Source organism: Carettochelys insculpta, chromosome 12 (assembly GCF_033958435.1).
Source record: "Carettochelys insculpta isolate YL-2023 chromosome 12, ASM3395843v1, whole genome shotgun sequence".
NCBI lineage: Eukaryota > Metazoa > Chordata > Testudines > Carettochelyidae > Carettochelys > Carettochelys insculpta.
The window spans coordinates 38,412,924-38,440,333 of NC_134148.1; the positions used below are offsets into that span (position 1 = coordinate 38,412,924).

Consider the following 27,410-nt stretch of genomic DNA (forward strand, 5'->3'; position numbering starts at 1 on the left):
TAGCTTTAAGCACAGGCTCAAATCCATCCTTGTTTAGCACTGCACTTCAGAATGTCCAAAATGCGTTTCCAAATCAGTCTCCATGACACAAGCTGGGACTTACAAGAGGAGGACAAACAGGCAACTTCTGCTGTGGGACTTTAGTTTTCTTTGTTCTGGGTGCATCCCAACCCTGCAGTCCTCTCATGCTGTCTCCCTTAAAGCTGCTATTGCAATGGAATTACTTAGTGGAGCAATTATGACATTACTCTGGATCTAGTTTAGCTGTATTGAGATCAGAGCTAGGTCTACACTGTGAGGTAGTGGTGTGATTTTATTTTTATTTTTCCCCCCTCCCCTCCTGATGTATAGTCCTGTTGCTAGCTTGAGTAGAAACAGTTGTGGTGTTTGGTGGCAGCCTGGGTAGAGTGGTCAATACACCCCCACCCCCTCTTAGTTTCAGGAGGGTTTGTACTTGGCACAGCTCAGTCATTCCCCTCCTGCTGCTACGCTATTGATACACTCCATTCTCTCCCTTGGATGGGAGCTTGTGTGAATATGTGTGCATGAGCAGGGGAGTCGCACCCCTGCTTCACTATGTAGACACAGCCCAAAAGTGCCCCAAAGTTAGACTTCTAGCAGGAGGAAGAGCCCACCCCTCTCCATTGTGCAGGACAGAAGAGAAACCTTATAGCGGGACTCTTATAGTAGGGAGTATGAAGAGCTATTTTACCAAACTGGAGACCCTATATTTAATGGAAACTGCTTCACCCCCACAGCTCTGGTTCCAGAATCTATGCCGTGTAGATTTCAGAGAACTTTTTTTTTCCTCTAGAATCATGGAAAAATGACAGCCACCCTTTCCTACCTATTAAGCAGTATCTAACCCTCCATGTGATTTGGTTTTTCAGACCTTGGAAACAATGGACACAGGGAAACCTTTTCTTCATGCCTTCTTCATTGACTTGGAAGGCTGCATCAAGACACTTAGGTATTATGCTGGGTGGGCTGATAAAATCCAAGGCAAAACTATCCCAGTGGGTAAGTTGAACGATTCCGTGTTCATATTTAAAAGCTTGTTCAGTCTGCGATGTCAAGAAAATTGAGACACAACCATTTTAGGGAGTTTCTTTCCTGCAAAAATCATCCCTGGCTTCTCCCCTCCTGCCAAATTACTTTGCATCATATCCCTTAGGGAAAAGCCATAGATTTGGACAGAAGTTTATGTATCCCTTTGGAAGGGTTGGAACTACCCTGTATACTTTTATGGGATCTGTCTCTGGTTAGAGTGCATCCAGTTTCACTGAAATGAAAGATGAGTGCATTGGAAATCAACGTTCAAAGAGTATTTTGAGAGTACCTTCTTTGTTGGATTGATTAGAAAGAGGTCAGATCTGCAGGAAATCAAAGTATGTTGGGGGTAGTTCAGCTTATACAGATATTAGGAAATCAAACTCTTGCAAGTTAGCTTTTTAAACACCTCTCTCTGGGGTTGTGTCCAATTCTGTGCTTCATTAAACTCCTGCCTGTCAATTTTAGTGTGAGTAACTGAGGGAAGAATCTATCCGCTCATGTGTGAGCACAGGTGTGGCCTTGGGAAATGACAAGTGGTTTAGTTAAGTTGACAAGGGTGTTTGTTTGCATGAAGTCAGTGAGCCGCTAATGGCAAGTCACCAGCGTGCTCCTTCCCTTTGCCATGGGGATAGCTGATGGTGCATGAAGGAAAGAGCAGCACAGGGAAACGTTAAGGACCTGCTTCTTCTGGTAGCTCTGAAGCATTGCACTTGCTCCCGTTCCCTGTTCCATGCCTCCTCCCTCCCCCAACCTCTGCCAGTCAGCACTGTTTCTAAGGGCTGCAGAGTCCAAGTCTATGGCAAATCTAATATCTTTGTTACCAATGCTCGTTTTAATTTTGCAGTCTGCTCTCTGCAGAGACTAGCTCTTGTTGGACATCACTTTCAAAGTATGTAATACTGAGAGCTTGTCCGCCCCCCCCCCCCCCCAAAGTTTCACAGAAAACAAAAATTTTAATGCAAAAATAGTTTTTTATTAAATCCTTTGTTAGGAAGTTTCCACACCAAAATACTCATTTTTCTCAGAAACAAAACAGCTCATTGAGAAGAACTCAAAACACGATTTTTTTAAAGTCCAATTGAAAAACCTTTTTTAGTTTTTGTTTCATTTAAACAGTTCTTGTTGAAATTTGTCACACAACTTTGTTCAGATTTTTTTTTCCTGTGCAATCAACCTGTCTTCCTCCAGCTGAATCTAATAATCATAAAAGCATTGGCCATTCTTTTTTTTTTTATTCTTCACTTGAATGAAGAATTGTACCAACTGTATGTATAAGAGCAGCAAGAGCAAGTGAAAGGGAGGCACCGACCTGCTGGAATTGATATGAGGGTTTCAAAGGTTTATACCCTCTGAATTAGAGCCTCATTTGGTCCTCTGTGTGTAGCAAAAGATTTTACTTACTCTGTGATAGATATTTCCTATCAGATTGCTATACCTGGGTGTAGGATAAAATGTGCAACTTCAGTCTGTTCAGATTAGGTAACTTAACTGGTTTATATTAATTCTGCCGTCTGTTTATATAGTACTTTCATATTTTTACTAGTTGACCCCCTTAGTACATGGTTGATCCTTTACATGTTTTTGTTTTGCAGATGAAAACGTTGTCTGCTTCACCAGGCATGAACCAATGGGTGTCTGTGGGGCTATAACTCCAGTAAGTATAAGACCATCTGTTTTTAGCCCTTACGTTTACAAAAATATCTGTGCACGACTTGCTAGTCCTGCCACTGTGCTGCAGCTGTTGACCTCCTAGATGAGGAGTCTGGACTGGAGGGAATGACCTTAGGAGCCTGTTGATGTTGCTTACCCCGCCGCAGCAGCAGCTGCTCTTTTGCTTTGACACTTGGTTACATGACCCAGCCTTCTGTCTCCCGTATGGCACTTACGCTAGAGTCACCAGTGACCAATCGATGATCCCCATCTGCGGTTCCTACCTGTTTGTTCCTTTTCTCAGACACCAACAGGCGCTGAGCCCCTGGTTGTGGACGCTGATGATGAGTTGCAAGCTAATCATCCAGGCAGTTACTGTAGCTGGCCTCTCTGAGGCATTGCCAGTCTTAGTTTTAAATTGTGGTGTTAGTTTTGTTTCCTTGTTCCCATTGTTGGGCTTACAGCTGATCGATTAGCACTTTCTCTTCCTGATGGGTTGTTTCTAATGCTTTAAACTCTGGCTAGCACTCAGAATTCCTCAGGTCTACAAGTACTGAGTTCTTTAGCTTCCCCCCCCCCGCCCCCAACCCCCCAGATATCTCAAGATTGTATCTATAGTGTTGTCATTTAATCTATGGGATCTGTACACAAATATTGAGCTTAAACCGCAAATGTAACCATCCTCTAGGCTAGCATGCTCTCTTGGGCACCCTGAGGCTTATTGTTCCACTTTAAGGACCTTGTCATAATAATAATTAAAAAACCTCCTAATTTCTGGTGTGCAATTACTTGGATTTCAGTAGAGTTTAATCAGGCATGATCTTGGATCATGTAGAAACTGAAAATACCCTGCCAGGGTTAAGTCTCCGAGAGAGAGAGACAACACAGCTATTGTGCTACAGGACTCCTCATTGGCTGTGTCTACACTACCACCTTCCTTCAAAGAAAGGGTGGTAAATTAGGGTGTTGGGAGTTTACTAATGAAGTGCTGCTGTGCATAGGCAGCTCTTCATTAAGCAAATTCCACCGCCCCACGGCAACTCCGAAGTTTTAAACTTTGAAGTACCAGCACGCATCTAGCCATGGCGCACCCACCAGTACTTCGAAGTGCCGGGGCAACTTCCAAGTCCCCTTACTCCTCAGGAAGGAAGGTGGTAGTATAGACAAGCCAATTGTTTTTACAGATCTAGACTAATGATTTATTGGAACATAAACTTTTGTGTGTAAAACCCACCTGATGAAGTGGGTTGTACCCATGAGTTTATACCCTAATAAATTTGTTAGCCTATAAGTTGCTGCAGGACCCCTTGTTTCTACCAGGGATAGTAACTACTCCTTAGATTATTAACAAAGCTAACATTTTAAAAATGAAATTTACTACTTCTGTTCTTAAAATTTCACTCCATGGGAGTGATTAAATTAGGCGTGTCCTTTCATCCCCAGGCTTTGCTTTTTTAACAGTGCTGTATGCAGGGAAGCACTTCAACCTTCCACTGACACTAGGGAGGGTGAATGAGGTAGATGGGGGCAAAACAACTAGGACATTTCTGTTTGTATTTGCTTCTGTAAAACCTTTTATCTAGTAAAAAAAAATACTATGAAGCTTAAAATATATGGACGGAATCCCTGTACACTGAGGTTTAGTTTGGTATCAATTCATATCTTAAATGATTTGATTAATGAGACATATCAGTCAATGACCATAGACACTGGCTTGAGAAGTGTAAAGTGTGTAAAGTAAAGTGTGTTGAGATCTACTAAGAAAGCGCTGTACAGGAAGTATTATTGCATGGTGGTTATCCAAAGTCTTTCTTTGGCTACTGTCTTCACTTAAATAAGAATGGCCAGACTGGTCAGGCCAATGGTCCTTCTAGCCCAATATCTTGTTTTCTATCAGAAGCCAATGATGGGTGTCTCAGAGGGAAAGACCAGAACAGACAATCAAGTGATCCATTCCCTGCTTCTGGCAAACAGAGGTTAGGGACACCATTCCTGCCCATCCTGGTTACTAGCCATTGATGGACCTATCCTCCATGAATTTATCTAGCTCTTTTTAACCTACCACTCTTAAAGTGACTTGTATGGAAAGCTAGGACACAAGGTGTGGTGCATGCTAATTACACACAACATTGACTCTCAGAACCATGCACTCCCTTCGTATCTGATCAAAGCACTTCTATGGCTGTATCAGCACACCCTGCAAATTCTAGGTCCACAAGCATAGTTAGAAAAGCATTCCCTCTCCTGGGAGACTGTCTTGACAATTAGGACAATTTTGCAGCCCACTGAGATGGAGGGATGCTCATGCAGCCCTCTCACTAGCCTGGGTTGCCTATCACTGACCTATACCATCCTTGACAGGTTTTTGTCTCAACAGCTCTTAAAAATTTCTCATGATGGAGATTCCAGACCTTCCTAGGCAACTTATTCCAGTGCTTAACCACCTGATAGTTGTGAAATTATCCCTAATGTCCAATCAAAACTGCCTTGGCTTCAAATTAAGCCCATTGCTTCTTGTCCTATCCTTGGAGGTAAAGGAGAAAAATTTTTCTCCCTCCTCTTTGCAACAACCTTTTTTATACTTGAAAATGTTTATTATGTCCCCTCTGTCTTCTCTTCTCCAGACTAAACAAATCCAATTAATTTTCCACTCTTGCCTTGCAAGTTGTTTTTTCTAGACTTTTAATCATTTTTGTTGCTCGTCTCTGGACTTTCTCCAATTTGTCTACATCTTTTCCGAAATATTGCACCCAGAATTGGACACAATAGCCAAGCTTAAATCTATGAGTAAGTGAAGAGTTAGCATAAGAGTAAGTGCTTAATGTAAGGTTATAAAACTAATAAGTGCTTTAATAAGTAACAAACTAAACACAGAAAAACAAACCGAATTGAATTATTCGGAGATTAAGTGTGCAACCATGAGGCTAACTTTAATGTGCTGGGAACACAGGGGAAATATATTGCAGCAAATAGTCATATCTGCAAACTGGAAGACCAGTTATGATTTCCTGGACAGCCATCCAGGGACATGGTGCCAGATATGGTCCTTTGACTTGTGGGTGTAGCAGGGATGGAAGTCTGAGATACAAAATAAGATACAAATCCAACTTTTATTTGGGACACCAAAGTGGCACTGTGACAAAATAGTCTCTCCTTTTATGAGTTTCTCCAGGTACTTTACTTTTCCATTTCACTATTAATGGCCTCCAAAGGCTGTGAGCATGCACAATATAAGACTGCAAGTATGTACAATGAGAGAAACTATAGTACTTGCACATATTGGGGTGTGGTTCTGTTTTTTTTTTTTTTTTTTTTTTTTTTCTGTTTCCATTATTTGTTGGTACTAACTATAGCTCATAAAGGCCTTGTGTGCATCACAATCTCAAATTCTGTAGAACTTTTTCGGTAGTTGCCTCTGGAAAAAGTTTAGAATACATTGTGCCAATCACTAACAACCAGCTATCTTACTTAGATCACATCTCTTTAACCCATCCAAGTGCATAAACTTCTGTGAGTCCTTTGTCATGGTCTTCCTACTGACTTTATTCTGTAGTCAACAGATGTCACTGAAAGCAAAGAGGAATTCTGCACAGAGGTAAATATGGAGCTACCTGTGCTAATTTATCAACTTTATACTCTTTCAGTGGAACTTTCCTTTGCTCATGCTTATTTGGAAGATGGCACCAGCACTGTGCTGTGGGAACACACTGGTTATTAAACCAGCTGAGCAGACACCACTCACTTCCCTCTACATTGGTTCCTTAATCAAGGAGGTAAGAAATCTTAGCAACATATTCAGGGAGTTTATGTTAATTACTGTTTCTCATAGGCACAGAATCCAGTTGAAAAGGCCATCGTCTGTTCTCAAGGATAGTGCTACAGTCAGTGTTGCCATATTAAGAAACAACCTCCCTTTTTTTTTTTTTTTCTTTCAAATGTTTATCTCTTGATTACTCTGCATGAAAGTCTTTATTCACTAAGGCACTTAGGAAAGTGTTAAGCATGCAAGCAGTCCCAGTAATTTCAATGGGACCAGGCTAATCACATACAGGTTGAACCTCTGTAATCTGGAACTCTCCCATCCAGCAACATTTGTAATCAGTCATAATTTTGGTTAGCCGGACAACCACTTATCATGGTTGTGGCCAAGCTTCCTGCAGTCCTGTAAGCTTTGTTGGGAGCCACCAGTCCTGGCTCTCAGTGTTCTGTGTTATTTAGCTGTAATTTACCTCGGATGTCTTCTAAGAGCCCAGTAAACTGTGGAAGCATTGGTAATTCTGCTAGATAATATTGACCTCCATAGTCTGGCAAATTCTTTCATCCGACACTGGTCAGGCCCCGAGGGTACTGGATTAGAGAGATTCGACCTATATTTAAAAATAGGTGTATGTTTATGTATCTTGCTGAGATTGTGCCTAAATAACCAGTGATGTTGATTTGTCTCTTCTAGTACATTTAGTGAGACGGTCTGGATCTAAATTCTGCTGTCCTTACTCATGTTAGCATAGTTTCACATAAAAATGTGGGGCTGCTCACAAAGTGCAATAGCAGTTGGCAGGCATACAGGTGGCAGAATTTTGCCCTCCAAATATGGGCCCAGATCCTGCAGCTGCTTTATGTGCAGAAATGTCACTATATCATTGCGCCTCCAGGCGGTCCCTGACTTACCAACACATCAATTTAGGATTACTTGTACTTACATCCAATCTCCAGCTTACCAGCCCCCCATGTGCCCCAGCTCACCTTCCCCAGTTGGGGGCTCCAGCTGCACACCTGGGGCTCCCCTCCAACCCCTGTGCCCCAATGACCTGTGTGGCCCCAGATCACCCCCCATGCATCTGGCTGAGCATGAGTGGGGCTCCAGCTTGCCCCCCAACTCAAGCATCCTGCCCTGGTGTACTCCCATTCAACCCCTTCCCCTGCCTGGCTCAACACCCACCCCAGCTCCAGCTCACTCCATCATGCCTGGGTCTCTGACTTCGACCCATGTCTGGGGCTCTGGCTCCCAGCCCCCGGCGGGGCTCCAACACCACTACACTCAAGCACCCTGCCCCAGTGCACCCTCCACTCAACCCCTCCTGCCCTGCTCAACCCCTCTCTCCCGCAGCCCCAGCTCACTTCCCCACCCATGCTTGGAGCTCTGGCTGTCAACCACCGCCAGTGTGCGTGGGGACTCTATTCCCCGTGCCAGCTCAACCCACCGCTGCCCTGGTTCACCCCCCCACTCAATCCCCCCTCCGTCCGGCTCGACCCCCCCCCCCATCCCTAGCTGACATATGGGGCTCCAGCTGTCAGCTGCTGCAGTCACATGAGGCTCTACCCACCCCCACTAACTCACCCTGCCCCCCGGTTCATGCTCTTCAACCCCTCCACCCCCATCTCCCACAGCCCCAGCTCATGCTGTTGGGCACTTGGGGCTCCGGTTTCAACCTGTGCCCAAGGTACCAGCTCCAACCCCGTGGCTGGGTCCAAGCCCCAGCTCAGCTGCACCCTCCCACCACCCCTCCTGCCCTAGCCCTTCCCAGCTTACGCGAAATTCAAGGTACACAAGGGTTGCGTGGAACACAACCCTTGCATACCTCGAGGGATTACAATATATGGGTATTCCTGACTTACGACCAAATCGAGTTGTGACCAGGTGTTTGAAATGTAACCTGTTTGTGAGTCGGGGACTATCTGTATTTGATTATGATTGACTTATGAAAAGTGTCCTGGATACCTAAGACAGAACTAAGGTCTAGCCACCACACCAAGAATAGGTATATAACCTAATCCTATATAGCACATAATGCAGGTGTAGTCATGTGCCCATGCAGTTCTCTACTGAAAAAACCCAAGATCTAGCCAGGAAAATACTTGTCAGATGTCTAACCCAAATCCTCTTAAACCAAAGAGTTAACTTCACTGCTGGTGCAGGCCCACTGGTACCAAGGATGAATGTGGTCCTGCCACACCCATGGGAACCACCACTTTCCTTACCTCCATCTTGGTGGCCCAGTTCTGCAGCCTTTACTGACATGGGCCTCAGTTTTTCCCAGTTGTTCTACTGAAGTCAGTTTCCCTGATGCACACATCTAAAGTTCTGTGTTCATGTGCCCTTTGCTGAATTGTGATAGACTGCATGGATTTTTGCCGTAGGAAGTCCCAAACACACTGCTTATGACCCCACAGATCTCTTGCTTATGTGCTCTCGCTCACTCTCTTCTCTTTTCCATGTGGTTTATCAAATAATACCTAGAAGTTTAAACCAGCATTCCCTGTAGATTGAGTATAACCATTCTGAATCTGGCAAACTGTCTGTTTGCCTTTGATTTCAAACTTCTGTGTGCTACGTGCCTCAGTCTTAACAAACACTAAGCATGCTTTTGGATTTAATGCACATTCAGGCCGTTATGGGTTCAGTGCAATCACTTATGGGAGAAAAGGCATGCATGTACTTCAAGTGTTTGCAGTATGGGTGGTGGGTAACTTGCTAGTGGCATTGAGAGGTTCAGCTGATTAAGATTCATAAAGTTCTATCCAAGCATCTCAAAGGAAACACTATAGAAACTATCTTCTTTGCGTGAAGGGAAACTCTACATATAAGAGCAGTTTTCTTTGGCAAAGAAGTGAGATATACCACTAAAGAGATGAGACTGAGAGGAAATCTGAGAAGTTATTGTTCCATTTCTATAATATAATCTCTAAATTAATTTTCAGGCCGGCTTTCCTCCTGGTGTGGTAAATATAGTGCCAGGATATGGCCCCACAGCTGGGGCTGCCATTTCTGCCCATCAGAACATTGACAAAATAGCTTTCACTGGATCAACAGAGGTAAGCGATCATTTTCTGCCTAAACTTTTCTTTAGCCTTAACTGACTTGCCAGCTACTGCTCCTCTACAAGAGTACTGCTCCCCATGAAGTGCTATCTATGCAAGCTTGGATTATTGTAATGTCCATGACACTCAGTGCTTAGAGAAAATAAATCTGCTTGGTGGAATTTTTCAGAAGCTTTTGGCACTGGTGTGGCTCTGCTCCCACTGAGAGTATGTTTACACAGCAAAGTAATTTTGAAATAATAGCCTGTTATTTTGAAATAACTTTGCTACTGTCTACACATTGCAATCACTATTTTGGAATAATTTCAAAATAGCAGTTGGCTTATTTCAAAATAAGTAAACATCATTGTCTGAGGAATAGCCTCCATTTTGAAATAGGCACTATGTAGACAAGAAATAGTTTATTTTGAAATCTGCCATAGTGTGCCTGATGGCTCTATTTTGAAATAGGCTCTATTATGTGTAGATGCTGTATTTTGAAATGGTTGAGGGCTGTTTCAAAATGCATTTTGTGTGTAGCTATTTCTGAAAAATCTCTTCCAGAATATCTGATTTTGAAATAATAATGCTGTGTAGACATATCCTGTGAACAATGACCACTGAATTGGAGCAGAGGTGGGCCAACATTTGATGCTTCTACAAAAACTCAGATTTTCAATCTTATTCTTGCCAGAACTCTGACAGGTTGTCCACTCTGAATGGTGCCTATTCGAAAAACAAGGTAATCTGCTGGGGGAGGTCATTAATATGATTTTAAAAATCACATCCTCTGAAATGTCCGGGTTATCAACATTGGCCAACAAGACTGCATAACAATAAACAATTATATTCATATTAAATATTTCTACTACTGTTTTCATCATCACATGCTATTTACTGAGTCTTTCAAAATTATAACCCCAGTGCAATATCTATTGGGACAAATCCCTATATTTAAGTCCAAGTCAATTATAACACTTGTTGTGACTGGGCTTGAGAGTTGGACCTCTGATATAGTACAAACACCTTCAACCCAGTGTTGTCCTCTCCCTTTAAATTTAAATACAATTAAACTATCGCAGAATTAAGAATCCTTTTTGGCTGTACCTGCATGATAGAGATGTGCACGTGCTTTGATCAGGCAAAATTATCTTCCTTGAGGTTAGCCTGGGCAAAAGAAATGAGGCATGTACCTTCTCAGTGTTGTTGTGCTGGTCTGTCTTGCTCTTTTTATTAGTACTGAGCAAACAAGCAACAACCAACTTATGTACTGAGTTTCACTTTCAGTGAGACTTAGAGCTCAATATTTCCTACTAAAACCTGAGCATGCTAATGGTAGGCAGAAGGCAAACAGGCCAGAGTGGTGAATGCTGCTGAATCAAAATTTGTCTACAAGTTTGAAGAGTTTTTTCACTAGTCACTGAGTTCCTTTGCCCTCCATAGTAGTAACGCATGAAAATCTGTACCAAGATGCATGCCACATGCATGTATCTTCACATGCTACATGACAAAGGGCAGCCTCTGATAAAGTAAGGTGCTTATTAGCCCATGGGTTTACATGTGTTGTCTATTCACCCAGGCCATGTGTTGGACAAGTTTGTTTGTGTTTGTTTTTTCACTTTCCTCTGAATTCAAGTCCTGCATGACATCCTGTGAAATTCTCGTAACTCCTTCCTTTTGATATTTTGCCACATGCTTTTTCAAATTTGCATAATTATGACAAATTACATGGAGCTGCCTTCTCCAACCCAAAAGCCGTGTCTCATTATGAAGATTCAAAGACCTGCTGAAAGCCAAATGTTTTTTTGCATTTATCAACAATACCATCTAGTGGCTTATCACATCTGTGCATTCCCATTTGTTATCCCAAAGAGGATACTGCATGGAGCCCCCATTTTCCTTGTGAAGATTTTGGTAATAAACATGAATGGGACTAGTAATATGTCCATACTGAGTATGTACCATATCACATATAGGGAAATTATTAAACAAAACATGTAAGATAAATATTATTATTAGCCTACAAAGATAACGATTTCTGTAATCCAAAATCAGGTGCATCGGTTCTAAAATAAACTTTATTGTTTTAGCAACAAATACGCTGGCCAATTATAAAAAGTGGATCCATATATAAAAACACCTGTAATTGTACGAAAAGACATTAGACATCCTCTGTCTTAAGGTTGGGGCTGACATCCTGGCTCCATCCAAGTCAGTAGGTGGGTTTGCATCAATTGCCCTGGAGTCAAGATTTTACCATATCAGAGCACTTCAGTTACTAAATGCCACCCACAACTCAAAAGAAAATACAATGGGTAATGTGGGCCATACTGAGTACATTAGGTGGGGAGATATTTCTAATCAGTTTCACTTTCTGATGCTTACACATTAGCATCTTGCTTTAGTATATGGGTACAAATACTGCAGGGGACAGCTGAAATCAAAACAAACATTGGGGGCAGGGGAGAATGAAAACATTTTTTTATTAATTAATATTAGCTTTTAAAAACTATGATTTAGGTTAACACGAATATGTAACACTTTTGATCTTCGATTCCCTGACAGTGTCTCCTTCTAGTGTCTGTCTTTGCCCCAGTGAGTTTGTTTCTAATCAAGCAGATACCATATAATAACTATCTAAATTAGCTAAAAAGTTAACAGGGTATGTTAATTTTCAGTAGAACACCACTTTCTGTTCCTGTTACCTTGAGGGCTAGCCTGGTAAGATAAGGGTTCTGTGCTGCTAGTTGGAAGGCCCAGATTCACTCTGCTTTGGGACTCTTACTCTGGCTATAAAGGTTGAACATGAAACTTGAGTGCAGCAATGAACTCTTCAGTTGATTGGGAAATAAACTCTGTTTTTACTGCTTTGATTTAGTGAGATCTGAGTATTTCTCCCAGATGCACACCTGAATACAAGTTTGAGAGGACATACTGTTCCCATAGCATAGATTCAAGGAGCTCAGTCTCTTTAGCAGAACAAAGAGCAGGCTAAGGAGTGTCTTGGTCGCAGTTTATAAACACATACCTGGGGAATAAATATTCAATAATGGACTCTTCAGTCTAGCAGGCAAAGGTACAACAAAAGCCAATGGCTGAAAATTGAGCCTGGACAGATTCAGACAGACCTACATTTTTAACAGCCAGGTTAGTTAACCAATGGGGCAACTTACCAATTCTCCATCATGGGAAAGTCTTAAATCTGGGACTGGATGCTTTTCTAAAAGAGGAGCTATATTTCAAACCAGTTGTTTTGGAGGACGTTTGTAATGTGTTATGAAGGAGAACAGACTAGAGGTTCCCAATGGGAATTTCAAATCATTTTATCAGAACATACTAGAGGACAACTCAAATGAAACAAATATATTTTTAAAGTTCAAAATTTTTCAAGGGGAAAAAAATCACCCTCCCCCCTTTTTGACTAGCTGTAATTTCAGGGCTAATGTACATTCCTAAGGCAATTAATTTTGTAGTCAAAAAATCCTGTCTTGATGAAGAGGGTATATGAATACCAGAGACTGAATCCATTCTTTTCAGTGCAAAACTCAATTTCCTTAACCGTGAAGCCATAGCTGGTACCTTCATCATAATTACAGGGTGCCCCCAATAGGTGAGGCTTTTATAACCGTGGTTTATTGCCAATACCTCCTGAACTGTCCAATTAGCGGCCTGATTCTGCATCCCCTATTATGTTAAATACTTTCAGGGGACTGCTTGCATGGGCAAGGGCTAGATAATATCAAGTCCCAATGTTGCGATTATATTTAAAACCAATGATAAACATTTGCAATTTAAAATTGTAGGGCCCACCTTGCATGGCTCAGCACCTTGTCGAATCAAGTGGTGAAAACTAGAAAATTCAGAGACTGGAAATCTGGAATAGTAAAATAATTCTTCCAGCAGTTTCACTGTCTGTCTTGCTCTTGTTAACCTCGTACATTTTTATGATGCTGTGAATGAATTAACTTATTTGAGGAATAAGCCTGTGCCCTCTGAATCCCAATGCCATAGGTTGGAAAACTGATCAAGGAAGCAGCCTCTAAAAGTAATCTCAAGAGGGTGACACTGGAGCTTGGCGGGAAGAACCCCTGCATTGTGTGTGCGGATGCTGACTGTGAGTATTTGTTACATTGCAATTCAGTAATTACTACTCGGTGGCCGGCACAGAACCATTCCCCGTGAGTTGACAGGGCTCCAGCAGAGGGCGCAGTGTGGTTCAACTTGCCACAAAGTGTGGCCAGAACTCCTTTGCTAGAGGGTGTGCTACACCACTGCCTGCAAACAACCAGGTGCTTTGTTACAGAGGGAGGCTTCACAGGAGCAGACTCTTACAAACACAGCCCTCCTTGTGGGGTGGCCCACTGAGAACAGCCCTGCTGGCTGAGGCTGCAGAGACAGTGCAATATACCAGTGCACCCAAGTTAGCTGGTGGTGGTGTTGTTGGAACTGGCTCATCACTAGTCTCCCAGACAGAGGAGAGATATTCTGTAAAGGCAGCCCCCTTCCCAGAATCCTTCCCATCACAGGGGCCCTGCCCAAAGGCTCATGCCGGTGAGAGCCAGCATTACCCACCCTGAATCCAGGCCAGCATTTTGTGGAGTATCCCGAAGGCTCAAAGCAGGAGGCCAAATTGACCTTTAGGCTGACAGTTCACCTCCTATCTACAACCCCGACCTTCTAAAACTCGCTACTCTGCATTATTGCACACACAGCCACAGATGGGCCTGCTGCATTCAAAGCAAACAAAGACCAAATCTCTGCCTTACAGGAGTAGGATTAAATTCTGCCATCCTGAATGAGACTACTCATGGGGAGTAAGGTAGTACTACTCTGTGTGAGTAAAGGTGACAGTGTTTCCTCTAATCTCTTCCGTCCACATGCGGAGTACATTTTTATGTGCACCCCCAATAGAAACAGCCTACCTGGGGGCGCTCTGCTAATCAGCTGGGCAGCACCTGGTTTCTCTCTTGAGCAGCCACCCTCGTGCCCAGCTTACACAGAGCACTGGTGATAGAACTGTGCCCTTAGCTGAGACATGTGCAACCAAACACTGCAATGCATGGGAAGATGGCTGTGCAGACATCAGGAAAGGCCCCAGGTCTTGAGGATTGCAGGGAGCTTTCTTTCTTGGTCGTTTTCAAGGGCTCCTGGAAGTGAGTTTTGACGGGGGTGGAGTGGCAGCCAGGAAAGAGGGAATTGCAACAAGTCTTGTTAATTTTTGGCTTGAGTCCGTAGAACCCCTCACGCTGTATGTGGTGACCTTTCCGTTCCAGTGGACTTGGCAGTTGAATGTGCCCATCAAGGAGTTTTCTTTAATCAAGGCCAGTGCTGTACTGCTGCCTCTCGAGTGTTTGTGGAGGAGCAGATCTACCACGAATTTGTCAAGCGCAGCGTGGAGTACGCCAAGAAAAGACTCATAGGAGACCCATTCGATGCCAAAACTGAACAAGGGCCACAGGTAAGTGCGTAAGACCACTTTTCTGTTCTCATTGTGCAAGTGATATTCATAGTAACAGAGGGGGAGCCGTGCTAGTCTATATGCTATCACAACAAACAAGCAGTCGAGTAGCACTTCAAAGACTAACAAAAATTTATTAGGTGATGAGCTGTCTGAAGAAATGGGTCTGTCCCACAAAAGCTCATCACTTAGTAAATTATTTTGTTAGTCTTTAAAGTGCTACTTGACTGCTTTTTTTGTTGTGATATTCATGTGTGAGTGCAACCCCAGCTGAAGTCCTGATCCGGTGACTAATACAGTGGTTTATTGTTTTTGTTTCTCTCTCTGTTCTAAACCGCAGTCATGATGGTGATTGACATGTTCACTCTTTGCACAAACGAACTGAAAGCTCAATGATGAAGCAGCTTACACAAATATTGCATAGAAATGCAAAATGTATTGAGGCACAGGGAGTATTTTATGCCAGCAGAGTGCTGGTGCTGCAGGTGTGTTCTGATTCAGCTATAAAATAGTGCTGCTATCGCCTCATGGGAGGTGTGAGCTGTAAAAATGGAGAACACAATGCAGAGAGGGGTTGATGCAGAGTCAGGAGGGGGCTGGATGATGCCAAGCTGACAAAGATCAGCCCTGACAACATTTTGGGCTTTTACACCACTTCTTACCCCTTCTATCCCAGCCATGACTATAGATGATTGAGGTGGCATTTCCTCTTCTCCTAGGTCAACCAGTTTTTTTATCTAAAAACTTAGCAAACCCGTAGCACCCCAAAACATGTGCTTTGCCAAAGGTAGATGGGAAATGTCACTCTGAAAAGGGTCACAACTTGTTCTACCTTTTGGAATCCATCATTTTCTGGTTTTGGTTTGAAGTTTTCCCAACAGACTTGAAAGGCTCAGGCCGGGGTGGCCAACCCATGACTTCTCAAACAGCATGCGGCTCCTCCTCAGAGCAGCGCACTGGGAGTGCCGTCTGCCGCTTTGAGTACATGCCCCAGCGCTTGGTTGAAGAAGCATGTGGTGGTGGCTCCAATGAGTTGCCGGCATTGTGTTAGAGCTGGGGGTGCCTGGTTCTGGGGGAGGCCGTGGGGTGAGGGATTGGGTTAGAGTGGGGAGCTGGTAGTGGCTGGTTCTGGAGGAGTGGAGAGGGATTGGGTTAGAGCAGGGGGCTGGTGGTGCCTGCCTCTGGGGAGGGCACTGAGTAAGGTTTTTATATAACCACATGACTTTTAGTACCTTACTGGATGGCCAGCCCTGGCTTGGGCCATCACCCTGAGAGCCCTGTTTGAAATAGGCAGGTTCCACTTGGTGTTCTGAAACCAAGGAGAGCCCAACACTGCTAGCCATTCAGTCTGTGCATAACAACTTACTCATGCAAGTATTTGGAATCGCAGGACTGCTTGTGCAAGTAAACTGAGTCGAAGTGAATAGGGATGGCAGAATTCACTTTAATTACTGCCCCATTCTATCTAATTTTGTTAGCGTGTCTCCTTAATGGGTAGCGCTTTAGGGCCAGATTCGGATACCTTTACCTAAGCCTGGGCTGCAGCTATATTTTTAGATCAACATAGATATATCACTCAGATGTGAAAAATTCATATGCCTGAGTGCCCACAGACAGCCGTGGTGCAGATACAGCTGAGTAGATGGAAGAATGCCACTGTCTGCCTAAAGAAGTCCTGGGGCACCTTATAGACTGACAGATATTTTGGAGCATAAGTTTTCATGGGCAAAGACTCACTACTTTCGTCTTTGCCCATGAAAGCTGATGCTTCAAAATATCTGTCAGTCTATAAGGTGCCCCAGGACTTCTTGTTCTCAAAGATACAGACTAACATGGCTACCTCTGTCATACTGTCTACCTAGATAAATAACAACTGGAAAAAACCCATCCCACCCTGTAGGAAGCATATACCTTATGGCACTGTAGTGTAGACATAGCCTATTTTGCTAATGGTGCCAGGGAAGCCAGTGGAAGTTCTTGCAGAGTAAGGGCTGAACTACACTGAAAACAGTGCAGCAGCAAAGAGAGTACCTCTGGTGACATGAGATTCTCCCAGTGTTGCAGGTCATCCATATCCCCAAGAGGCAGTAGCTAGGTTGACAGTACAGTTTTCTAGCCAAACAAAGCCCTGGTACAGACAGCTCTGTTGACTGAACGGCATTTCTTGGTGGTAGGTGGGGGTGGCGGATTGGATTTTTTTCATATCGCTGTAGCTAGATTTACACCTACCCCAGAAGATTGATCTGCTGAGGGTCAATCTTCCAGGGTAAGATTTTGTGCCTCTCATAGGGATGCATGAAATCAACCTCTCAGGGGTCAGCAGTGATGCCTGTACTCATCATGAGATGGGAGAGTTTCACCCATCGACCTCCCTTACTCCTCACATCAACCTTCAGTGAGGATGACCAGGTAAGTTGATTGCAAATATGTGGATTACTAGCTACACAAGTGCTGTAGCTAGAATTGCGTATCTGCAATCAACTTTGTGTGTGGTGAGTGAGAGAGAGAGAGATTCTCTAAGTGCCTCTGGTAGACCAGGCTTTAGTTGCTGCTCAGTGAGAGAGTGGGTACCTGGGACTGACAACTCCTAAGGGTAGGGCTGTTTTTTTTTTATTCTGTTTGTACAGCACCTAGCACAACACAGCCCTTGCCCATGCCTAGCAGTCCTAGGTGCTCTGAAAATACAGATGATTGTGATATTGAGAAGAGTTATGCATTGGTTCTCATATTACAGGCTGATTTGTCTCCTGTTTTGTCTTACTGGGTGCATTTGACCTTTTCTCCATCCCCTGTGTCTCTGCGTGCCAGCCATCTAAACAAGAGGAGATCCAAGATAGGGAGTGGAGGGGTTTGGGGGGCTGTTTTTCATAGCCTTCATGTGGTCCCAGTGTAACACAAACCATTCCTTCTGTCTGCGCGTACTCCAAACAGCTGCTTCTCTGGAATCTGGCTTTTGGACAGTGTGTCCCAGGCTGGCAGTGGGGAAACACATGCATTTTTGAGCAAATGATTTGAATCTGAAGAAGGGGAAAAACAAACCGTTTAAAAAGCTCACAAATCATACAGGACTAGAACCACAACTGGGGTAAATCATTGCACCGTAACTGACACATCTGAAAGCAGTGTTCCTTGTAAGCTGAGCACTTGGGAAGCTATACAAAAAAGATTCAGGTGCCACCCAGCTGATTAGCAGAGGGCCCTCAGCCATCCGCAGGGGGCAGCGTGTTTCTGTTGGTGGTGCACTTCCACATCTCTTGGTATGCAAGAAAATTTATTCCACCCATGGATGGAAAAAATTAGAGGGAATGGGACTATGGGCCTATGCCCAGAATGACTGACTCAGATTCTACTTATGCCTAGACCCCTATAACTCAGGACTTACTCCATTTGTAATCAGTAAAATTACTCCTAATTTACACCAGGCTAAATTCTGGCCTAAATTTGTTTGTTAATAACATGTGATGCTTAAAAGCCTCAGCCATTATGCTGGGCCTGGTGCATCCAAAGAGGAGTCAAATAGGCATCTAAATACTAAAGGAGCCCAGTGGCAAGGCAAAGTCCACAGACTACTTCTCTTCCCCATCCAAGCCCCTCCCCTCAAGCAGGCTATTTTTCCCTGCTCTGGAATATTGGCGTGGCTGACAGGTCACATAGAAAAGTAGCTCGAGGCCCAGCAACAATCTTCGCAACAGATCTTATTCCCTCTGTAACAAAAGCACCCCCAGCTCTAACTAACATTGCAGTAATCCCTTGGGCTGGGGCATATCCTGCATCTGGTGACCAACAGCAAATGGGAGGTGGCCACAGTGCTACTGCGTGCCGAAGCTACTCTTTCGCCCTCCATGTGCCCAGGGACTGTGAGGCTGCTTTTCTGTGGATCCCCTGTCCTTGCATCCATTTCTCTCTCCTGGACTCATGGGTTGTATGGCCCATCTTGCTACTGTGCCAATGGAGCAGTGGGGGCAGTGCCTGGTGGTAGAAGTACCAACTTCTAGAGCCACTGCCAGCAGGGTGGGTTGGTTGCTTGCAGGAGCCACCCAAGTTAAGCCCCACCTCTTCACCCTCTGCTGCACCCCTGCCCCAGCCCAAAGCCAGCATCCTGCACGAAAATTACTTCCCAAAGTCCTGTCCCTCTGTATCCAAATCTCCAGTCTAGAATCCACTCCCTTCCAGGTCCTGTACTCCACACCCCTCCCCACTCCAGCCCCCTGCCCCAGCCTGCTGAAAGTGAGTGAGGGCGCAGGAGAGCGAGCGGTGGAGCGAGGGAGGGTGGATCAAGTACGGCTTTGGAGAAGGGGTGGGACAGGGGTGTAGCTGCCGTGAAAGGGTGGGGTAGGGGGCTAGGAAAGGGTCTTTGGGTTTGTGCAGTTAGACAGTTGGCAGGCCTACCATGTAGGTGTTTAAAAGCCCTGGTTATGCCTGAAGAGCACAGTCAGCAGGTCACTAGGCAGCAGCCAGTGAAGGCCCTGCACGGCCCGAATATCAGGCAGACTGTCTGTCTGTGTGGCTGGGGCTTGTGTGTGCATGGGGGCAAATTGACCGCTCTTCCCTGGGGACCAGAATTGCTGTTGGTGAGCCTGCATTGGTGGGGTTAAGGCTCTTCATTGTAATAAATGAACAAGGCAGCATGTGTGCACAAAATGAGAGACATAAAAATGCAATGAGAGGAAATATTGCCTTTATGCCACCTATAGTCACCCTATGGAATTCACTGGGCAGAAGCCACTGAGTCAAACGTGATGGTTTCAGTAATCACTGCAGAAGAGCAGAATAAGATAATGGAAGAGGAATCAAATCTCACACATTGGGTCATAACCATTGGCTCATGACATAATATTGAAACACTGCAGCAGTCAAGAAGGAGGAACTTCTCCATGCAGACCCCGGCCCAACTGACCAGCCATGCTACCAGGAATGTTGCCTGAGCTTTAGATTGTGTCATTATAGAGATTACTTATAAATTTCCAGTTACCATTTTAGGTTTGACAGCCTTTGTCAGGCTCAGGATTAAAATTAACCTATGTGGGGAATCCTGGTGTGCACAGGGGCAGTGCTTGCCCTATAGGAACGCTTGTGAGTTTACAAATATGGCTTATTAATCCATTTAGCACAGTCTCAAGCACCCCCACTTGACGTGATAGGTACGCGATTCCTCCTAGAACAACCTGAAGTGTTACCATTGCCTTCCTCATTACCATCGCTGTCTTCATCATCTCCTGCAGCTGTCATTTGGGCACCTCCCCAGGACTACATCTCCTTCTCCTCTCACTCATAGGCTGGGAGGCCACTTTTATAATATACTATTATGTTTTGATACATATTCAATAGGGGATGTTTCCTTTTCTCCTTATTTGTATTTCCTCACCTTACTAATGGTGAAGTGTCTCTTTCCTTTAGGTCAGTATATCATTGGTCTCAACTTATTATCATGTATGTCAATTTATCTTGGCCTTTTGTGGTGATGTATCACATTTGTTGTTGCTGTCCCACCTGGTTATTCTGTCTGGTTTTAACAGGGTTTTAACATGTTATTTTGGGCTTTTTCAAGTAGTGACAGATGTGCTAAGTTTTTGAGGGTATTCTTGGAAGCTGACATGCCACTGAATATTGCTTTATCTACGTGAAAGATCCTAGGCATGTGTATGCTAGCTGTGTCTAGCTCAGTGTGCACAATGTGATGGGTAAGTCCCCCGTGTTACAGCCAAGCTACTTAAATATAAATGTACTGTTATGGATGACAATAAACATATAGCCAAAACCATAAGGAAATAATAAATCTAGAAGAATATATAATACACACACACACACCAGCAGACGTACGTGGTGTTACTTCAGTCTTTAACTGAAGTCATTTTTTTGAAAAATAAATGAAAAACATACAGGGTTTTCAACTATAGTATTTTTCAAAAATGAAGGCTGGATTGAAGGCTCTGGGATGAGGAGGGGCAGGTGGGGGTTGGTTTAGGGCAGAGGGGTGGGGGGTTCAAGGCTGGGGGTGCAGAAGCTAAGGCGTGGGTCGCAGGATGGGGCTGGGAGGTATGGAGGTGTTACTGGAGCCACATGTGGCAGTGAAGGTGGTGCTGCTCTGATAGCTGTTCCTTCTAGTGCCGCAGTGTCCCACCCGGCCACAGGCTGGTACAGCGCCACTACTGTGACCCTGGTGGCCCCAGCAGTGGTGGCTCCAGTGAGTCATGAGACTCTACAGTTGGGTAGGGCTGGGGATGGTTATTCCTTGGCGGGGGGTGGCGAATATGTAAGTCTCATAAGCACAAGTGCGGCCATCCTTGAACTATTATCGGACTCCACTGTCATAAGGCCAGGGTAGTGCTCCCCAGAGGCTCCTCCTAAAGCAGGCAGGGCAGTGCTGCATGTCCAGTGGCAGCTCCTGGGAGGGAGGGATCTGGGGCTGCATGCTTCTTGGGCTAGCCCTGGCCTGCAACTGCCCCATGTGGCCTGCAGCCTGCCTGGAGGGTGGGGGCAGCACTCTGAGGGCAGACCCCAGCCTGCTGTGGCCCTCCAGCTCGCCAGGGGTCTTTGCTTGGGGTAGTGGCCACCCCTCACTGCAGTCTGTTGTGGGGAACATTGCTTTGTGGGAGGACCCCAGCCTCCAGATGCCCCCCCGACCCTAGTCTGTACTGGTCTGGTAGGACAGCTCTTTGGGGGCTACCCCAGCTTTCAGCAGCCCCCTCCATCCTGTAGCCTGTTTGATGGGGTGCTCCAGGGTCTGGCGAAGCTCTGGGGCTGTGGCCTACAGGCTGGCTGGGTAGGGCCAAGTTCTGGGGGCTGCCCCCAGCCGCCAGTGCCACCTCCTGTGGCCTGCAGCCTGTGTGGGGAGGGGGTAGGCTTTGCTGGGCTGCCCCCTCCTCCAGATGCCCCCTGCAGCCTACACACTGTTGGGGGAAGCCAGGCTTCAGGGGCTGCCCCCAACTCCAGCTGTCCTCCTCTCCGGCAGGCCCTCTTGTGGCCTGCAGGCTGTCTGGGTAGGGCAAAGTTCTATGGTCTTCGCTCCAGCACCCCTTTCCATGGCCTGCAGCCGTTGGGGGCCTGTAGGCTGTCCGTGGTGGAAGCGGGGAAGTAGGCAGTGGGTTGGGGGAATGTGAGCTCTTTACTCAGCCTTTGTGGCAGACAAGAGAGTGGAGCCCCAGCCCTGCTGGCCTCTTGGTAGCGCAGCTGCCTCTAGTGGTTACTCTTAGTATTGTGTCATGTCTGTGCCCTGACCCTTTTGCCTCCCTCTGCCCCCTCCCTTTCTGTGTTCTGGAAACCAGCCCCTTCCCAGCACTTCCCATTTTCCAGGCACAGCTGAACGCTGACTTTGGTTTAAGTTAGGGTGCGAGGAAGCTGCATGCCAAATTTTGTGGTCATAGCTCTTACAGTTTAAGATTTTTTTAAACAAATGTAGCACCGACAGACACACACTAATATACAGATAACTAGAAGCCCGCTATAGGCAAGTAAGCAGTTTAGCCCTATAGGTTTTGGGGTTTATTTTATTGGTAGGGAGAGGTGTATATACAATGTGTGAATATATATTTTTGCTTTCCTCTGACTCAGATATTGGCTGCTGCTTTCTTGTTTAGATGGACCAATAGCTGGACTTGTTTAATAGAGTGTAAAATCACAATTAAAACTGTAAATATTAAATAGCTCTCAATTGATATATTGTGCTTCTGACCAAAGTCCTTCACAGTGCCTTTGGCATGCAGGGCAGTATTATCATCACTATTATACAGATGGGGAAACTAAGGCATGGAGATTAAGGGGCTTGCCTAAAGTTACCTAGGAAGCCTGTAGCAGGCTAGAGAACGGAACCTGAGTCTCCTAGTGTTCTATACTACTGCCCTAATCACTGGGCCATCCTTCCTCTCCTTGATAAACCCAGGAACAGAATTAAATAGTCTGGCAAGCTCTAATTTAAATGAAAAATGTCAGACCTCCTACCCTGGCATGTCATTTTGGAAACTGTTTTTTTGTTTTGTTTTTTTCCTCTGTGTGTTTCCTCATCTAACAGGCTTTTGCTTTGCAACAAGTTACAGCTGTATGAATATCCTTGCTTTTTGTGATGTAAAGTGGTTGGTTGACCTGTATTGGTCTTGGCCAGAGACAGGTCAGCATGGACAGCAATTACAGATACTTTCAAATTATTCACATGTGGCAACCAAGCAAATAAACAATATGCAAACCACCTACCAGCTCTTTTAGTTGGCACCCTACATCTCATTAATAGCAGACATTTCCCTAGGCAGAACTGTGCATTAGAATCATAGAAGAGTAGGACTGGAAGGGACCTCGAGAGGCCATCGAGTCCAGCCCCCTGCCCTCATGGCAGGACCAAGCACTTTCTAGACCATCCCTGAAAGCCATCTATCTAACCTCTTCTTAAATATCTCCAGTGATGGAGACTCTACCACCTCCCCTGGCAATTCGTTCCAGTGTTTGATCACCCTGACAGTTAGGAACTTTTTCCTAATGTCCAACCTGAACCTCCCCTGCTGCAATTTCAGTCCATTGCCTCTTGTTCTATCCTCAGAAGCAAGGAAGAACAAGTTCCCTCCCTCTGCCTTATGACACCCTTTTAAATACCTGAAAACTGCTATCATGTCCCCCCTCAATCTTCTCTTTTCCAAACTAAACAAGCCCAATTCTTTCAGCCTTTCTTCATAGGTCATGTTCTCTAGACCTTTGATCATTCTCGTTGCTCTCCTCTGGACCCTCTCCAATTTCTCCACATCCTTCCTGAACTGCGGTGCCCAGAACTGGACACAATACTCCAGCTGAGGCCTAACCAGCGCAGAGTAGAGCGGGAGAATGACTTCTCGTGTCTTGTTCACGACACACCTGTTAATGCATCTTAGAATCATGTTTGCCTTTTTCGCAACAGCATCACACTGTTGACTCATATTTAGCTTGTGGTCCACTATAACCCCCAGATCCCTTTCTGCTGTACTCATTCCTAGGCAGTCCTTTCCCATTCTGTATGTGTGACACTGATTGTTTCTTCCTAAGTGGAGCACTTTGCATTTGTCCTTATTAAACTTCATCCTGTTTACCTCAGCCCATTTCTCCAGTTTATCCAGATCCTTTTGAATTATAACCCTATCCTCCAAAGAAGTTGCAACCCCTCCCAGCTTGGTATCATCTGCAAACTTAATAAGTGTACTTTCTATGTCAATATCTAAATCGTTAATGAAGATATTGAACAGAACCGGTCCTAAAACAGACCCCTGTGGGACCCCACTAGTTATACTTTTCTAGTCGGATTGAAAACCATTAATAACTACTCTCTGGGTACGGTTATCCAGCCAGTTGTTCACCCACCTTATAGTAGCCCCATCTAAGTTGTATTTGCATAGTTTATTGATAAGTATATTATGTGAGACCGTGTCAAATGCTTTACTGAAGTCTAGGTATACCACATCCACCGCTTCTCCCTTATCCACAAGGCTTGTTATTCTATCAAAGAAAGCTATTAGATTGGTTTGACATGATCTGTTTTTAACAGAGCCATGCTGGCTGTTCCCTAGCACCGTACCACCTTCCAAATGCTTGCAGATGATTTCTTTAATTACCTGCTCCATTATCTTTCCTGGCACAGAAGTTAAGCTGACTGGCCTGTAGTTTCCCGGGTTATTCTTGTTCCCCTTTTTATAAATGGGTACTATATTTGCCCTTTTCCAGTCTTCTGGAATCTCTCCTGTCTCCCACGATTTACCGAAAATGATTGCTAAAGGCTCAGATACCTTGATACCATTCTTGAAACCTTTTGTTTCCCATCCCAGACTATAACCTTTCCTGGTTGTTACATGGCAGTACAACATGTATACTTCAGTGTTTGCTTTATGTTTACATTGCAGATGGAAATTTTGCTTGTGTGAGTGACACACACATAATATTGTGCTTTTCCTTGTGTATCTGAAGACCCAAACGTTTCTTTATTCCCTAAAGTTCTGATGTTTTTGCAATTCAGACTGTAAGCATGAGGTCAGAATTAGTTCTAGTGAACTGGAGCCTATTGAAAATCTAGCAGGGATTATATAAGTGGGTCTGCTTTGGGTTGTCTTGCAAATCCTAACTCGTGCATCCTGACACACCCACACATCTACTGAAGTTAAAACGGGACCTTTCTCTGACTCAAGGCCAAAATACTAATGAAAGTTTGTAGTGAGGGGAAAACTGACTGCCCAATTCTGGATCGCTTTGGTATGTGGGTGCTATTCTGAACTATTTCCAAAAGGAAGAGCCTGTAGAACTAGCCACCTGAGGGCTCTGGTGCACTTAGCTCTTGACTGGTTGTTTAATGAGCTTGCAGACTTCCAATCAGGTGGGGGAAAAGGGGCAATTACCTTGGGGCATGACTATTCAAAGGGCTGCAGCAGTGGCAGCTGGAGTCCTGGGTCCTTTTACATTGGCACTGGAATCCAGTGCAGTGCATTCTGCATGGTTCTGGGGGTGGTGGGAAGGGACAGTCCAGGTGGTGCTGAGAGCAGGCTGCCTTGGCTCCATCTCTTCTGCCTGAGGTCCCGCCCCGCCTAGGAGCACAGAACCACCCCCTTGCCCAATGGCCTGGCAAGGCTGCTGGCTCACCTGTTTCAGACTGTCCTAGGGTTGTCTGGTCCTACCAGTGTGGAAAAGGGATGGTCAAATATTGTGAGACTGTTATGTGTTGTCTGCATCACTACCACTGCGTGTGAGAGATTGCAAGTCGTGTAGAGGCACATAAATGAAACTTTACCCTAGCTAGCTTGGGTGCCATTAGCAATGAAGCCATGGGCAGCTCTGCGAGTGAATATCAGGGTTCCAAGCAGGCCTGCGTGAAAGTGCATTTTACCACACTACCCCGTTACCTGTACCCCATCTAGCTTATGGATGTCAGTGAACATAAGAACATAAGAATGGCCATACTGGGTCAGACCAAAGGTCCATCCAGCCCAGCATCCCATCTGCCGACGGTGGCCAATGCCAGGTGCCTCAGAGAAGGAGAACAGAAGACAATGATCAAGTGATTTATCTCCTGCCATCCATCTCCTGCCCTTGTTCTGAAGGCTAGGGCACCATACTTTATCCCTGGCTAATAGCCATTTATGGACCTAACCTGCAAAAATTTATCAAGCTCTTTTTTAAACCCTAATAGAGTCCTGGCCTTCACAGCCTCCTCGGGCAAGGAGTTCCACAGGTTGACTGTGCGCTGTGTGAAGAAAAATTTCCTTTTATTAGTTTTGAACCTACTACCCATCAATTTCATTTGGTGTCCCCTAGTTCTTGTATTATGGGAAAAGGTAAATAATTTTTCTATATTCACTTTCTCCACACCATTCATGATTTTATATACCTCTATCATATCGCCCCTCAATCGCCTCTTTTCCAAACTGAAAAGTCCCAGTCTCTCTAGCCTCTCCCCATATGGGACCCGTTCCAAGCCCCTAATCATCTTAGTCGCCCTTTTCTGAACCTTTTCTAATGCCAATATATCTTTTTTGAGGTGAGGAGACCACATCTGCACGCAGTACTCAAGATGTGGGCGTACCATAGTTTTATATAGGGGAAGTATGATATCTTTTGTCTTATTATCGATCCCTTTTTTAATAATTCCTAACATCCTATTTGCCTTACTAACTGCCGCTGCACACTGCGTGGATGTCTTCAGAGAACTATCCACTATAACTCCAAGATCCCTTTCCTGATCTGTCGTAGCTAAATTTGACCCCAACATGTAGTACGTGTAATTTGGGTTATTTTTTCCAACATGCATTACCTTACACTTACCCACATTAAATTTCATTTGCCATTTTGCTGCCCAATCACTCAGTTTGCTGAGATCTTTTTGTAGTTCTTCACAATCCCTTTTGGTTTTGACTGTCCTGAACAACTTGGTGTCATCTGCAAACTTTGCCACCTCACTGCTTACCTCTTTTTCTAGATCATTGATGAACAAGTTGAACAGGATTGGTCCCAGGACTGACCCCTGGGGCACACCACTAGTTACCCTCCTCCATTGTGAAAATTTACCATTTATTCCCACCCTTTGTTTTCTGTCTTTTAACCAATTCCCGATCCATGAAAGGATCTTTCCTCCTATCCCATGACCACCTAATTTACATAAAAGCCTTTGGTGTGGGACCGTGTCAAAGGCTTTCTGGAAATCTAGGTATATTATGTCCACTGGGTGCCCCTTGTCCGCATGTTTATTAACCCCTTCAAAGAATTCAGTGTGAGTTACAATCACATCCTACGACTGTAGTGGCAGCGGTTCTCAGCCAGGGGTATGTGTATAACTGGGAGTATGCAGAGCTCTTCTGGGGAGTACATCAACTCAGCTAGATTTTTGCCTACTTTTTTACCTATAGGTTGTGTTAAATCCACTAACAAAGTCAGTACAAACTAAAATTTCGTACAAACAATGACTTGTTTACATGGCACCATATATTTTAGATGGGCACGTAAGAAAGAACAACAT

At 44.7% G+C, this 27,410-nt stretch overlaps 1 protein-coding gene across 1 annotated transcript in view; it reads left to right on the top strand.

Annotated features, from left to right (window-relative positions):
• Positions 1-27,410, top strand: part of ALDH1A3 (aldehyde dehydrogenase 1 family member A3) — a 55,413-nt gene that overhangs the window by 18,815 nt on the left and 9,188 nt on the right. The window contains exons 4-9 of the mRNA XM_075006431.1: positions 891-1,020; positions 2,646-2,707; positions 6,348-6,476; positions 9,403-9,516; positions 13,513-13,615; positions 14,775-14,959. Coding sequence (XP_074862532.1) covers positions 891-1,020; positions 2,646-2,707; positions 6,348-6,476; positions 9,403-9,516; positions 13,513-13,615; positions 14,775-14,959 — 723 coding nt within the window. The remainder of the gene's footprint in view (positions 1-890; positions 1,021-2,645; positions 2,708-6,347; positions 6,477-9,402; positions 9,517-13,512; positions 13,616-14,774; positions 14,960-27,410) is intronic.